At 36.5% G+C, this 17,167-nt stretch overlaps 1 protein-coding gene across 1 annotated transcript in view; it reads left to right on the forward strand.

Moving 5' to 3' along the window:
• The window catches only part of Ankfn1 (ankyrin repeat and fibronectin type III domain containing 1), a 158,344-nt gene that overhangs the window by 77,356 nt on the left and 63,821 nt on the right, over positions 1–17,167 (forward strand). The window contains exons 8-11 of the mRNA XM_090351739.1: positions 4,819–4,926; positions 11,875–11,974; positions 12,245–12,377; positions 12,849–12,965. Coding sequence (XP_090207865.1) covers positions 4,819–4,926; positions 11,875–11,974; positions 12,245–12,377; positions 12,849–12,965 — 458 coding nt within the window. The remainder of the gene's footprint in view (positions 1–4,818; positions 4,927–11,874; positions 11,975–12,244; positions 12,378–12,848; positions 12,966–17,167) is intronic.

A 17,167-nucleotide genomic window follows, 5' to 3' on the forward strand; every position in this document is an offset into this window, starting at 1 on the left:
AAAGACATATGAGGTGGAGGGTAAAACTGCCTCTGTTCGTTCCACCCCTATCTAAGGCTCTAACATCTCTTTTAAAAGGGTTTTTTTGTTGCATTACCATCCTATTTTAAAATCCTATTTTAAAGCAATATTTCTTACCTTAATGAGAAATTATACTCATGTATTTAAGGCAATTTAATTTCTCTCTAATAGAAGTAAAAATCAGTCCCATATAACTATATATTGTTTTGTTCTACTAATGTAATGACAACAAAAAAATAAAGGAGACAAAAATGTTTTGTTACCTTGGTACCCATTTAAAAAAATAAAAATAAAAAATAGCAATCACTCTGCAATGAACACAATCTCTAACATTTGTACTGGTTGCTGAGAAACTAGCAAAGGCCTCTTAGAATTTTTTGAAGAGTAGTAAGTCATGTCTGATATGTTTGGCAACTATCTATTAACTAAAATTTTAATTAACCAGAACAAACATCTCCAGTCAGACCTAATGTTATATTTTTCTTTGTAATGAGCCCAGTGCTTGAATTTGGCAGTTAAAGGTATTAAGTTCTTCTTGTGAAGAGAAAAACCACTAAATCTTTTATGGAACATAATTTACCTCATGATACCAACTATCCTAAGAAAATCCATTTCCTTTTGTTCCAAATTACTTGTCTAAGAATCTAACCTAAGAAAACAGAAATGGAGGTAATATGTGCAAAGATGTACAAGCACAGTAGATGGATAATCATAAAGTATCATGTTTGGTAGAGAAAAAATCCATTATTAATTTAATGGTTAAGTAAGGCATAATATATGCATATTTATATCCAAATAATAGAACCAAACTAAAAATCACTCATTGTGTGGGAAAATTTTCTACAGTCTAAGTTTCATGTAACTAATAAGAATAGTGATAATACAAATTGTAAGGGTTTCCATATAACATTTAACCATTTCCTACTTATAATCAAGTAAGGTATGTCTATATGCCTTGCTATGAAAATATAACAATGAAGCAGGGTGCTAGTAGTGGATGCCTATAATCCTAGCTACTCAGGAAGTTGAAACAGATCTCAGTTCTAAGTTTCTGGGCAGACAAATCTGGAATACTCTATTTCCAATTAACTAGCAAAAAGTTGAAAGTAAAAGCAACTAGCCTCGTGCTCTCAGACAAATTAACTAAGGCTAGTAAACTAAGTAAACTGAGGGCTAACAAAGCATGCCTGACTACCACCTCTGGCAAAATCAGATAGCTATGTTCAGTCATACAGGGCATTGTACCAACAATGCTAAAGTTCTCCAAAGTCCCTGACTCTCCCTGCATTTGATCTTTTAATCATTAAAGCCTTATTCAGACATTCATCAGATTTGTCAGAAACATATTGGAGGAAGATGCTTTCTTAGAGCTAGAAAGACAGAAAAAAATAGTCTCAGTTGACCTAAAAACAGAGGGGAACCCATTACAAATGCTTATTCCATGCAAATTATGATCTACATGTGGATGCATTTACTTATAAGGTTCAGACATATAGGTTCTATAAATTACAAATGCTTCCCCGACAAATTCTTTTACTACTCCTCTGAAGAGCTCTCTTAAAAATAGTAGACAGCTATGCAGTACTTTAAGAAGTCATTTATTTGTTGGCAATTAACATATTAAATAGCAATGCTTTCTAAATTGTATGTCTGATTATAAGGGTAACTGGAAAAGTAGTGAAATCCTAGCATATGGTTACAGTTGCTGCGGACATGCCATATCAGTTTGAAAGAACAATATAAAAACACTCCCATTCTATTTATAATCAGAGTATGACACTGTGATGTAACATATATCAGTATTCAGATATTTACTAGAGGACACAATGTATTCTAACATGACAGAATAATTGGAAATTTAGTAATATGTTCCAGTAAGCTATAAAATATGTTTTATATTTTTACAAAAGACCTTAATGTGTTTTTATAGACTTATGTTATATGGTATGGTACATAATAAGAGAAAAGCACCCAGACAGGCTTGTCTGAGTTACGATCAGGAGAACCCTGATATGGCCGCTGAATGTAAGCTTTGCATTGTGTTGCAACTGAAGTGTCTCATTACCAGAACAGTGAGCTGTATTATGTAGCAAAATCTGCTCTTTTCCTACCATACTAAGTTTTTTCCTGTCAGATTCCTGATTTCTTAATATATTTTCAATTTTCTCCCTCATCCCTAAAGACTCCTATTTTATGTAGTCATCAGAACCTTCCAAACATCTATGAGAAAAACTCATTCTTTCCAAAAAACCTTGGCATGATGTCCAGGGCTTTTGCACTGCAATTTAGCATTAGCAATATTCTAATGCATCATAAAGTCACCAGATCAAGCTTGCCCCTGATGTAATAGGGCTGAGCTGAAGAAAACAAAAAAAGACCTATTTCATATTCTCTTATATCAACAATAGCATTAACACTTATTAGAATGTATTAGCATGTCCAGGGCCACATAGTAATTCAGCTGCCCAGGAGTCTTACTCAACCATATGATTTTGCTTCTTATATCATGAGCTCTTCAGGAGCAATCACCCACCTAAGAGAAAAATGGCTTTTAAGAAACCATGAGAACCATGTTTTATTTTGTTTTGTTTTCTCACTGTGTCTAGATTCATGTACTCCATGTACTGTAAGGGCCAGTGGGAGCTATTTCCTCAAACTTTTCCAAATTTCCCAGTAAAACCCCCCATACATCCCAATCTACATGAACAACATCATGCTTCTGTTTTTGACGCTCACCAACAACAAAATGAGTATTTCTGTGTGCTCAGGAAGGTATTTTACTTATACTATTTATTTTAAATGTCCAAAAACTTAAAAAAGAGAGAGGTTTAAAACTGACTTTATAGGAAAAAACAATGAAATAAAGAGAAGTCATTATTCTTGCTCACAAGTAACAGCGACTAGAGAAAGCATGTATGCCAATTTCCAGTCTCCAGAGCTGACCACAACTAGGCTCCAGCAAACAAACTTGAACCAAACTTCTGACCCTGCTTCCTAAAAGAAGAAAAAAGTCTATGGTGTAATGACATCTTCATGGAAGGACATTAGACTACATTACAGTGTTCACTGGGCCAGAAACACATTGATTATGATAGAACTGAAATGGTGATGTCTGGGCCTTAGTTTTCCAAAAGTAAAACACAGAGTTGCACATAGAAGAGAATACAAAGGAGGAAGGATAATGAAAATAACTTAGAATCCATTTCTTCATATATAGGTAATCATTGATGGGTTAAAAAATATTTCTATAATGAAGTGCCTTTATCTTATTATTTACAGAATGCTTGTTATATAACAGAGCATTGTGCCAGATATCTACTATAAATCTCATTTAATTCTTATAAAAACTCAAATATCAAATACTATCCTCAGTTTTCAAATTAAATAATGAACTCTCTATTAATATAAGTAATTACCTGCAGATAATGAGTTAGGAATGGGAAGGGCCAGGATTCACACCTAGGTTTAGCTAACACTAGAACCTTTGTACCTCCTAACTGCTGTACTCCTGGGCCTTGGATGCTTTAACTTAATTTTAACTAGTATGGAATGACATAATTCAGAATGAAGAAGAAAATGTATTTTAAAAATTTGGTTGGGAAGGCCGGGAGTTTGACCTTGTGGTTAAAGTGCTTGCCTAGCATGCATGAAGACCCAGGTTCGATTCCTTGGTACCACATATATAGAAAAAACCGGAAGTGGTGCTGAGGCTCAAGTGGTAGAGTTCTAGCCTTGAGAAAGTCCAAGGACAGTGCTCAGGCCCTGAACTCAAGCCCAGGACTGGCAAAAAAAAATCGGTTGGGAGAGAATTTATGAAATTTAAGCCCAAAATAGATTCATGAACTAACTTAACTGACTTTTCTAGAAAAAAAAAGTGACTAGAATTCTTATAGAAAAAGCATTCAACTGAAAAAAAGCCTTATTGTTATTGTTTTTTTAATTACAGGGGGGAAATGGGGCAAGGGAAAATAGATGAGAAGAGATGAACAATGAAATGATTGACCTGCTGAAAATAATCAAGAGTTGGAGACAGCAGAATTACAATCTTGACATTAGTCTCGTATAAGTTATTACTCTTGATATCATTATAGCCAAATGGAATGAAAATAGAAGGGGGAGAAAAATCTCAGTGGGGATTGCAATTTAAATTTGCCATGTAAGCTAATACTGTATATTTAGAGACTAAGCAGACAGGGTGGTTGGTGGCTCAGAGTATGTGCAGGGGTTGCTGTGCCAGCTAACCAAAGCAGACATTCATTAGAGCAAAATGTAGATTTCCATTTCTTGGCATCTCACATAGGCTCTTTCCTTGGAAAGAAATGTCAATTTGGCCAAAAGTGTGAAACCTACAATAAAAGCATTTGGGACTGTGGATTTCATCTAGTCGGCACATTCCCACTCCACTGTTTCCTACTGTGGAAATCCAGTTGAGACTTGAGGTGCTGAGTGGCAAGGTGATAGGAGAACTGATTAGGGACTGATATGGTGAAAAGGGGAGGAGGTCTAGAAGAGAAGAGATTGGACTCCCAAATTCCTTATTTTCTTTTAGTTTTCAATTACCATTTTCTTTTGCCCTAAAACTGCCCAGAATAAGAAATCAACCACAATTACTATTTTTCAGAGGACTCTGAACAATGGCAGCTTCCAAATAGTTGGCACTGCCAGCTAGCTCTGCGTGTACTGACTGCTCATCCGAGGAGCCTGTGGGTAATGTGTGCAAACCCCAGCTCCCGCGGCAGGGCAAGGAAGTAGCTGCCTCGGCTTTAAAATTTCCCATTTGTTTCTTTTGTTCAATAGACTGGAAAGACTATGACGACAGACAGCCTAGACACAAGGGACAGAGTGAAGTTCTGGAGAGTCTGCTGCAGCAGGTCCGCACCCTTCATCAGCATTACAGCTGCCGGGGTAAGGATAAAATCTGCATTGGACCATCGACTGAGGTCTCAGTGGCGCCGGTAATTTTAGCAGTTTCGTAGCTGGGTCATACCTTCTCATTCATCAGGGAGCGAGAGATATTAATATTTGTACATCTGGAATCACTTTACAGCACTATCTTGCTTTAACCCTTCAGCAGAGACTACCCTTTCTTTCCCTCCCTTTTCTTTCTTTCCCACTCTCTCTCCATATGAACAGTTTGAAAACTAAGCACAGGAAAAACAGCAGTCATCAATAGCTCCCTTCTCTTTGAATTGTCCCATCACAAGACTCCTTTGTAGTGCTGGATCTTTCAGTATATTCACTCAACATTTTCACTCCCAAGGAAAACTCTCCATGCATCCTTGCCAGAGTTTAAACAACTATAATGACAATAATAATAAGCTTTCCAATTTATTGAAAACATAGTTTATAATACAATTTCACACCTAGCTCTATACAACTTCACACCTCACTTCACAACTAGCTCTTCTTCATCTTGTGATTTGGCAGTCACAACTGAAGATAAGTGACTTTCTCTGGGTCACAGCACCAGGAAAAGACAGAATCAAGACTCCATCACAGGTTTTCTGGATCCAAGTCCATCTTGTCTTCCAGCTTCACATGAAGCCTGGACACTGAATTTTGAACTCCACTGAACTTTAGTCCTCCATTGGAAGAAAGTGGAACTTACGTCCTCTAGATTTTAGCTAACTGCACCCAAAGAATCTCTGGATGCTTTTAAACGCCTCTCTGCTGCTGGGCTGTACAAATGGGACAGGGTCAGGTTTCTGATCTGTGTAATGATTCGTGGAAGAAGCACTTAGTTTTATTTGGAGAATTAAAGCCTCCATAAAGTTTTCATTTTCCATGCTCCCATCAGATCTCCAACTACATTGTGCTCCCTAGATTCGGGGCACTGCTGGGCCAAATGGGCAAGAAATTCACAGTTGAAACTAAGACGCTAGGCTAGCTGGACTGGGACTAGAAAAGTTTTCCTAATTAGTGTATAGCTATGTAAACAGGAACTTTCAGAAATATTGGTTCCATCTAGATATGAGGACAGTATTTGAAAAAAAAATTCCTTTTGAGTATGTAAGCAGCTTTTACATAGCTGCCTCACTCAAACAACACCCAAGTGTAATTTTCATCCCTAGATCTCTAGGAAGAATTTATCTAAAAGAGAACCTTAACATTCTACACTGACCAAAATACATGATGAAGAGGGATTTTCTTATATTGTCTGAAAATTCAGATGCTCTTATTATTAGTTTACTATCTAATAATCTGGAAATTATTGTCTGGAAAACCCAAATATTTCTATAATTTCTATTCAACTTCTTCATGTGCTGATTTTCTGAAACAGATATAAATGTACACACACTATAAGGAAAGATTTAATAAAGCATGAGATAGCATTTCTCCAAAAGAGGAATTTTTATGTTGAAATGAACTCCAAACACTTTATTTTATACAATTTTTTAAAAGTTTGTCTTGTCAGATAAGCTTTGGAAATATCACAGACTTCTTGCTTTTCTTGGATAGGTAAAAATAAACATTAAAATATTAAATACCCTAATAAAGAGGCATAGTAAGACTGGCTAAACAAGCATTTTCCAAATATCTTTAGTCATGTAAAACTTTTCTCATAGAATTAATATTCTAAAGCAAAACTATGGGAAAATCTGACCTATAATATGCCAAAACAAAACCAAGTACCTCACACACACAAGTAATGATGCTAAGATTATTTACCATAATTTTAAGCCTAAAAGATAAACAGAGAATTGTGTAAATGTTGCTTACAGAGAACTATAAAATGTGTTTTAAAATATTTAACTATACTGAGATACTTTTGATTTATTAGGGACATAAACTGTTATAAAGCTTTACAATTAAACCTTTATAAACTTTACAGTGAGAAAAAAATTACTTGTTTCATTTACTAGTTGTGTGTCTTTAGAGAAAGAAATTAAACTCTCTAAGCCAGAGCTTCCTTGAAAACTCAGGATAACAGCAGCTAACATTTTGAGTTGTTATGAGGATTAAATCAGATTATGGATTATGACCTCATCTTGCAAGCACTAGCTTAGTTTTCTTCCACATTCTTCCAGATGAAGGGTGGAGCCACTCTCGATACTGAGTGCCTTAATGATACATTCTAGAATTAAAATACAATAAATGTCTCCTCTGTATTGAACTGAGGTACTCACTGAATCCACAGTAAATTCGAAATACAGAAACGTTTTCTATCAAAATGCTATGTAAGCAGTACTAAACATCACACTCATTACAGCATTTTGGTTAAAGAAATGGGCACAGATAATCTGCATATTCAAAAATGCAAGGGAAATGTTAACTGAATTTTATCATGCATATAGTTTATTTCCTTAAGATATACAAAAATATTCAAAGGGAAATTCTTTTCACCACAGTAGTATCCTATAGAAGTGAATTCTAATTACCATTTAGTTATTCACCCTGTAAAACAACATTAATTAAAACCCTGTCTACTACATGTCAGGTGCTAGACATACTAATATGAATAAAACAAACTCCCTCATATTCAAGCTACAGAACAACTGCCTTTAGGGAACAGAAAATGAGCATATGCTCTCTGCGCCAGAAAAGTATAGCACAGATGCCATAGTGAACATTTAGAGAAAATAAGTTTAGGCCCTGGATCAATTAGAATGGGCTACATTATGCTGCACCAACCAAAAGAATCGCTCCTAATTTTCCTGGTACTGTGTATCAACCCCAACCCACACTCTCCCACCTCCACACACTGTTCAGCTGCAAGCTTACCCTCTGTGTTGTTAACACCTCTCAAACACTTGCTTCTAGAGAGCAAAATGAGCTCAAGATCTTACTTGGGCAAAACTGTGCATGTCACCAAAGCGCCAAACCCATTGGCCAGAATCAGTCAAATGGCACCACACAGACAATAGCCCCAGAAATGCCCAGAATGGAAGAGTACTGGAATGTTTGATCTTGCATGGCCCATTTACTCAACTGATAAAAGAATTTTTTCTTTTCTTTTAGTTTTTTTTTAAGCTTTATTTTTATGTCAGTGACATATGATCCTATGTGTCTCTAAAGTCAGACTGCCTGAGTTAAAATCCAGGGTGGACTTTTACTGGCTGTGTCACACTGAGCCAGGATTCCAAACTTCTCTGCTTTACTTCCTTATCTATAAAATGTAGGCAATAATTATGTACACCTCGTTCATCCACTGATTATGGTTTGGATTACTTAAAATAAGCTCATTTTTGTAGAAAGGAGAAAAATCAATTTCTTCTAACCTCCATTTCTTGTGGCTCCAAAGCAATCTCTTAACTCCTTTAGCTAGTTCTTTTAATATTGTCTTAATATGACTAAGTAACATGTTATATTTGTCATATTTATTTCTTTGTTGTGGGTCATGGGGCTTGAACTTGGCCTGGGCACTGACCCTGAGCTCTTCAGCTCAAGGCTACCACCCTATCCCTGGGCCTGGGTGTTGTCCTTGTACTCTTAAGCTCAAGGTTACTGTCCTACCCTTGAGCCAAGCCCCACTTCCCATTTTCTAGGGGTTAATTGGGGATGAGAGTCTCAAGTCATTTTGTGCCTTTTGGCTTTGAACCTTGATCCTCAGATCTCAGCCTCCTGAGTAGCTACGATTACAGGTGTGAGCCACTGCGCCCGGCTGTCATATTTCTTATACTTCACTTTTTCATTTTTATGTATTACCTCAAAAGTGGTTTAACTCATTTTCCCTATACTGCCCCTTTGTGTGTGCACACAATTTCTATCTTCTCATTATCCTAATATATTTGCATTGGATCTTAGTAATATTAGTGTTATACATAAATTATAATGTAAATTTTATGAATCTTTACCTTTATTGGAAAGCTTTCTGTCTTCCTATAGTTAATAATAATTTTTATTATGTTTGCTTCCTTTTCCTATGTGGTAATAATCATCCCCAAATCATTCTGCAAATTTATCAACAACAGTCAAATACATTAGGAGTTGTGTCAATTGTATCTTGTTGAGTAACCTCATGGAGCCTATGTCCTGCTCTCTTCTACACAGGTAACTGGTTGCTTCCATGCCCCTTGCACAGCTGTCACCCTGGGATTGACTTTCAACACCATATTGAGGATACTTGTTGTCACTCTCCAATACTGGATTTCTTTGTTTTTGTATCTCATATTTTTCTTCTCCTTTGGTACGGTCTTTCCTCTTGTAGCTTCCTGGGAATGTGCTTGGGAGCTATTTTTTTTTCATGTCTGTGGAGGTGGTCATAAGCATTTACTCTGGGTTTTAACAAGTATAAAATCCTCAGATGCAACAGCTTCCTTCAGATTTTGAAAGCATTGCTTCATGTCTGTGAGTTTTCAGGGCTGATACGTCTGATACTATTCTTATTCTGAAGGCAGAGGCTCCAGGTATTCTCATTCATAGTTTTCTTGTTGGAAGATTTTTTCAGTTTTCCTTTAAGTTCAAAGTTCTAAAATTTCTCTGTGGCATGCCTTATGGTCTGATGTCTGTTGTACTGGGCCCTCTTGAAGTCTTTTCAGTACTTGTAGGATATTTTGTTATTTAGTGATTCCTTTTTCTCCTTTTTTTTCCTCTCCTCCTACTAGAACTCTTGCCATTCATTCAACTTTTGGATCTACTAGTCCTTTAATTGTCTTTGCTTCTAGTTTACATGATTTGTCCTTTTGTAACATTTTTTTTTCAGAAACTTTATCCTAAACCTCCTATTAGATTTTTAAGTTTTTAATAAAATATTTTTATTGTCAATGCTCTTTTTTATCTAGATGGGCTCTTTTAATAGGCCCCTCTCCTTTTAATTAGGATGCAATATGTTATGTCTTAGGATATTAGTATTTTTAATTCATTTGTATTTTCTTTTCTCACCATCGTCTTTCCTCTAAGTTGCTCCTTTGTTTATGTGATTTTACCGCTTGTATTGCATATTGGGTTTATTTCTCAGCTGCTATCTACTCATATTAAGAGCAAATGAATAGCTACTGGGGAAGTCCTGAAAACTTGGACAAGGCACTTTGTATATAAGCTTCAATATAGGGTAATCTGGCACAATCTTTTTATTGGTGTGTATGTCTAATTCTCTTAGGATAGTCAAACTCTCTCCAGAAAAGTTTATTCTAGTGTCCTCCATGGAGGCTATAAGCTTGGATGTCAGTGTTCTAAAAACCAACTAGGGAAACACCATAGATGGAAATTTTCATTTCATCTTTTTTTTAAATAATATTATCACCGCCACAATCACCCAATTTTCTACCAAATCTTATGTCCTCTAACTTATTTATTCTAGAGACATGGTTTTATGGGCCACAAGTTTTTGTTTTGTACTTGCTTTGTTGTTTTTCAGAAAATAAGCCACAGTTCTTTTGTTATAAAGAAGTATTTTATTTGTCCAACTATGCAGCAGGAAAGGATTTCAAGAAGCCTAATTGCCTTTTAAACAGATTTTTTAAAGTCCTTCTGATTTTAACTTTATATAACCACACCTTCCCTCCCCCCCACACACACACTTCTAGCAACCCATGGTGCCCATGGGGTAAATCAAGTTACTTCTCAGCTTTCTCCACTGGAGGCTTGGGCTTCATCTTTCTCAAGTCTGTTGAATCCATCTGTCCATCTGCTTTCCAGATACCAAAATTCACTTGCTTTTGTCTTCTTTCCCTCCTACTTGCCTTTATAAATTAATGTTGTTTCCCTTTTATTTTTTTTCTTAATCTTTCCTCAGGTTTTAGTGAAGTTTAGGAGAGAGTGGTATACAATAAAATTGTTTGCTACGCAGAATTTCACAAGAAGGTTCAGAAGCATCATTTCACAATGCCAAACTTGTGTTCAAATCAGAAATAATTTTGTTTTGTTGAGGAATAACTTTACCAGCTCCAGTTTGAAACTTGTATGAATACCTTCATCAGTCAACTATAACAGAGAAAAAGCCACACTGAGCCTTAGCCATGAGCCATCTGTCTGGTTTCTCTGACTAACAGCAATAATATAGACCATATTCACATACCTAGTGACATGTCTAAACTTTGGCTTCTAAACTTCAGCTTCTCTTCATTGCATAGAATGTAACAGTTGACATCGGTGAGCATCCAGTCCAGCTCCACTGGAACATTGTTTACAAGGACTGCTACAGGAAGTCTAGGAATTCTGCTTTAATGAGAGCTCCAAGTTGGAAAGAGAAGCGCTGAATCAAGCAATGGATTGTATGCTCACCCTTGAACCTTCAGAGGCTCACACATAGTAGTTTCCCCAAAACTCTTTTCTTAATGAATGAGTGAATGTCTTAGATGCTAATTACTTAAGAAATTCATTTCATTTCATAGTCTCAATTGCTTCTGCTAAATAATAAGATGACAATCATACCTTTCCCTACAGCTATTTTTGTATGTCAATGTACATACTAGGAAAAATTCCCAAGATGCTTATAACAGTTAAATATAAGATAAATATTGGTAAGATTTTGTTTACTTCCCCTCCCTTCCTCTTACATTTTCCATATGCTTACATTAATTTTACAGTGCAAAAATTAATGGAATATATAAACTAAGATGGAGAGCTTTAGCCATATTGAGAAGTATATGAATGCTAAAAGGAAACTAAAAGGAAGGGGGAGCAATAAAAAGTTGATTGCATTTCTTTTTATCCTACTTGGTAATAAATCAAGTAAAACATGCAAGTGGTTTCCACTGGAGTTATAAATATCACTTATCACCAACACTTTTGAGTTGTTATTCATTAATTAACTACTGACATTGCAAGGGATCATAGCTTCTTGTAGGAACAAATGAGAAGGATCTTTATGTAACACTGGTAAAAGATACTTAGGAAACAAATGGTGAGAAGGCAGGAATATAAATGTTTTGTCACACAAAATTCAAAATAAATTTGGCTTTTATGTTCCAGAAAGTTCAAAATTACAAACTACAGGCCGCAAGCAGTCAGTATCCAGGAGCTTGAAACACCTATTTCATTCTTCAAACAAGTTTGTGAAGACCTTAAAACGGTGGGTCCTATATAGCTAATCTTGCTTCTGAGCAAAAATGTAGTCGAAATTTATGTTTTATTAAAGGAATGCTTCTCCTGATAATTTGGAAAATATGGTCATCTCTCTGAATTCCAGTAAACTTGTAATACATATTTAAAAAAACTATGTTCCTAGGTATATTTTAAACTCATCTTTTATCATGTCCAGAAATGTTTTTCCCCCCTAAGGCTCAAGTCTAGTAGGGGAGATTGTTGAGAACATTTTTTTTATTTTGACTTTTCTTTTCAGGGGGCTTTACATAGCTGTTATATTTTATTATAAAGACAATATGTTAGTCACCAATGAAGATCAAATACCGATTGTTGAAATAGACGATTCTCACACCAGCTCCATTATGCAAGATTTTTTGTGGTTCACAAAGGTATAGTGAGTTTTAATTTCATTTTCCTCACTTTGCACCAGTGTTACTGGACATAAATCTCTGAAACCTTAGTTGAGACTTCAGTGATCAAAGTTTGTGGGTAGAAGTAATTTATCCCAAAGCTCCCCCTTAGCCCTAGTATGCCCTGTGCCATTAAAAAAAAAATGCCAAAGTAGTATCTACACTACATTTTCAAAGGGAAGAAGCTTGCATACTGTCAGATTGTGTCTCCACTATTCTGAGTTATGGGATCATTTGGCAAAGACTAAAATGTGGATCTGACTGTTTCATTAGCATTCAGATCTTTTTCCAATTGGACAGAGATCAAAAAGTTGTTTCGCATGTATCTGAAAATGGCCTGGAGAACAAACATCAGGGGTCAGGTTTCCTTCTCCCTGCTTCACTTTGATGCCACAACCTAAATCATACACTGGCTTGGACGATGATATGACCTCGTGACTTCTTTTGCAGCTGTCTTGTATGTGGGAAGACATAAGATGGCTGAGGCAGAGTGTGCCTATCTCCATGTCCTCATCCACAGTGCTTCAAACTCGGCAGAAGATGCTTGCTGCAACAGCCCAGCTACAGGTGAGGGACTAGGCTTCAACCCAGGCCCTCAAAGAAACTGTTTTGAAGCTTGGGATATTCATCAGTCCTAAATACAAGGAAAAGAATGGGCTCCTTCCTCTTTCAGATTCCTAACACATGAAACTTCTTAAATACTATAAGTAGTGTATCTACATGTGAGGAACCTGTGACTCTGGCAGGACCCCCTGAACAAAGAGGAAAGAGATTTGAGTTCTAGATTTGATACTAAACAACTGACTCAGTTCTCCTTCCCAGGTCTTGGTTTCATCACTCGCAAACAAGAGGATTTTGACTAAATTACTAAATTTACTCCAACAGCCTGTGCATATGTGTGTGTGTGGAGGGATAAACAGAGAACAGTAGGTTTTTAGAAAAAGTTCGTTGATATGGTGCTTTTGATAAAACATTGGCTATTTTTTAATTCTTAAAAGAGTACAACTGAGCCTGGAGTTTGGCCTAGTGGTAGAGTGCTTGCCTAGCATGGACCCAGGTTAGATTCCTCAATACCACATACATAGAAAGAATCTGGAAGTGGTACTGAGGCTCAAGTGGTAGAGTTCTGGCCTTGAGAAAGTCCAAGGACAGTACTCAGGCCCTGAGCTCAAGCCCAGGACTGGCCAAAAAAAGAAACAAGAAAAAAAAGGGTACAGCTAATATTTATTATCAGTAAAATCAGATTAAGTTTCTAAACTCTGCAGGAATCGTAGAATTTCTCTTAGAAATGACACTAGATTCTAACCAAGCTCTTCTAAATTGTCCTCTCATTGATTCTGGTATGATTTTAATCTGTAGATCTTAGCATAAACACACACATCTGCTACAGTAGAGTCTTTAAGGAATCACAGAACCTTGTCAGAGATGAGTATCTATCTACAAAGCTGTAAGTTACATGAGCTCCAGAAATCCTTCATTCCTTAAAGAAATCTACATAAACTGTTGTGTAGTTGAGGCATACCAGCCATGGTATAAAATAAAAACAGAAGACCAATTTTAATTATAATAAGTCAACCCTGAATGCTAGTAACAATGATGTATTTCCATAAGGGTTATTTTTGCCACTCTTTGCTATGCTCCATTATATATGGGCAGTATACAGACTTGTGAGCTGAATAATCTCAAGACATTTTAGCAAACAGTATTCTTCATTTCAACTCACTGTTGGGACAGAATCTTCTCCAACTCGAAGCACAGGTCTTAGAGAGGGGCTATGATGACTGTGCTCAATTAGATTACTCTTTTCTTTCACACTGAGCCATCAACTTGATTGGACCACTAACATATCCCTTTAACTCTTCTTCCTCTTTTTTCTTTTTTTTTGTCACTCCTGGGGCTTGAACTCAGGGCCTGGGCACTGTTCTTGGACACTTTTTTCTCAGGCTAGCACTCTGCCACTTGAGCCACAGCTCCACTTCTAGATTTTTCTGGGTATACGGAACCAAATAATTGAATCCAAGGCTTCATATATGCTAGGCAAGCACTCTATCACTAGGAGACACTCCCAGGCCCCAACTGCTTTTTCTTTAGGATTAAAACTCCAGAAGGCTCAAACACTTTAGCAGCCTCACCTTAGCCCATCATATAGCCCAGACATATTTAGATCATACACTTATAAACTTAAATTTGCAAGTAAAGCTTTTTACTGTTTTCTGTGTTTATTGGAGGTTTCCTAGAACATTTTCAGGAGAAGGATTAGGCTGATGTGTGCTGATATGAGCTACTATGAACCTATTCAACTACTTCCACTGCAATAGTCCTGGATTTCTTCAACTGCAAGTCTACAGTTGATGGTTGTTGAGCAATACTGTATATCTAGGTGTTCAATTATACTATAGGTCAAGAGGGACCTAAATACAATAGAGATTGGATTGTGGGAAGGGGGGTTTGGTCATAAAACGATGACTGATGGTGGTATTAGATTTGTCTGTAAGTACACAAAAAGAGGATAATATCAATCTAAAATTGTGAACATCTATTGCCTGGCCAGCTAAAGAGCTCTAGATTTGTTATATTTGAAAAACTGTAATCCTGTGCAGTATTTATCTTGCTCCCATTTTCAAATGGGCAGAACAAGAAACTCAAAAACATTGGTAAATCAAGGAATAGATTCTCCCATCCAATATAAACAAGTAATAGAGCAGTCAATGGCAAAACTGCAGGAGAGTCCTCTAAATGCTATACAAAGGCAATTGATAAACATGATTAATGAAAACTGTCAAAACATACAGAAAGATATACGTGAGGAAGCCATATCTAAATGAGATGAAACCATAAAGAAAGTGATATGTGAACATGAGGAAGCCATAAAGGAGGTCACAATAAAGGATGTACGTGAACATAAGGAAGCTAGACAAAGTAAAATGGTCGAATTCATAGAATCCACAAACAAAAAGCTGACCCAACTCCAAAAAATCAACAATGAGAGTCAAGCTGCTGAGCTAACCACTCAAATGGAAATCAAGGAGTTAAAGAAATCCATACATGATCTAAAACAAGAGATACAAGGCATCAAAAATGAGCAATTGGAAGAAAGGGAAATTAAGAATAAAATAGAAAGTATTGATAGCAGGTTAGACAATGCAGAAGAGAGAATTTCCGGGGTTGAAGATAATCTAGTTGTTATAGAGAAAGAACAGAAAATAAGTCAAACCAAATCTAGGAAATATGAGAGAACGCTTCAGGAGGTCCAAGATACAATTAAGAAGCCTAAGTTAAGGCTAATTGGTATTGAGGAGGGCCTGGAGAAAGAGGTCAATCTAATGCCCCCCCATAAACAGGCTGGAGATACCATCCAAATATCAGATAAAAAAGACTTCAAACTAAAATGAGTGAGAAGAAACAAGGAAGGTTATTACAAACTAGTAAATTAACAAAATCACAGATGAGAATGGTAATATTATGTCAGAAATTACCAAGATCCAGAGCATCATAAGGGAATAGTTTTCAAACCTTTATGCCAACAAATTTGAGAATCTAGAAGAGATGGATGAATTTCTAGGCAATATTAACATACCCCCACTGAACCAAGAAGACTTACTCTAAGTAAACAGACCTATTTCAACCAATGAAATAGAAATGGCAATAAGAGATCTCCATTCCAAGAAAAGCCCAAGGCCAAATGGATTTACAACTCATTTCTATAAGGTCTTCAAAGCAGAACTCACACCAATACTCCTCAAGATCTTCAACGAAAGTACCTAGGAATTAACTAAGAATGTAAAGGACCTTTTTGATGAAAACTTTAAAACCCTAAAAAAGGAAATTAAAGCAAAACTGAGGAAATGGAAACCTCAACATGCTCCTGGATTGAAAGAATTAACATCGTGAAAATGGCAATCTTGCCAAGGGCTATCTACAAATTCAATGCAATACCCATCAATATCCCGATGTCATTCTTTAAAGAAATAGAAGAGGCCATTCAAAATTTCATAAGGAATAATAAAAGACCCTGTACAGCAAAAACAATTCTTAGCAGAAAGAACAGTGCAGGAGGAATTTCAATACCAAACTTTAGACTCTGTTACAGAGCTATAGTGACCAAAACAGCTTGGTACTGGCACAAGAACAGGCCTGAAGACCAATGGAATAGAACTGAGGACCCAGATATTAAACCACAGGCCTGTGGCCACCTAATCTTTGATAGGGGAGCCAAAAAAATAAAATGGAAGAAAGAGAGCCTCTTCAACAAGTGGTGCTGGCAGAACTGGTTAAGCACCTGCAGACAACTAAAAGTGGATCCTTCTTTGTCATCCTGCACCAGGATTAACTCCAAATGGATCAAAGACCACGAGGTGAAAGCAGATACACTGAAACCTCTACAAGAAAAAAATAGGAGATACACTAGGTCTCCTTGGCACAGGTCAAAACTTTCTTAATAAGAACCAAGAATCACAACAAATCAGAGAAAGTCTGAATAAGTGGGACTGCATTAAACTGCAGAGCTTCTGTATGGCAAAGGACATAGCTAGAACACTAACTAGAAAGCCTACAGAGTGGGAGAAGATCTTCACTAACCATACAATGGACAAAGGCTTCATATCTAAAATATATCAACAGCTCAAAAAATTGACTCACTCCAAAACTAATCTCCAAAGAAACAAGCATCCCATTAAAAGATGGGCCAGAGACTTACAGAGAGTCTTCTCTGGAGAAGAAATAAGAATGGCCTATGGACACATGAAGAAATGCTCAACATCTCTGGCCAC

Source organism: Megascapheus bottae, chromosome 17 (assembly GCF_031878675.1).
Source record: "Megascapheus bottae isolate mThoBot1 chromosome 17, mThoBot2.hap1, whole genome shotgun sequence".
In the NCBI taxonomy this organism is placed as follows: domain Eukaryota; kingdom Metazoa; phylum Chordata; class Mammalia; order Rodentia; family Geomyidae; genus Megascapheus; species Megascapheus bottae.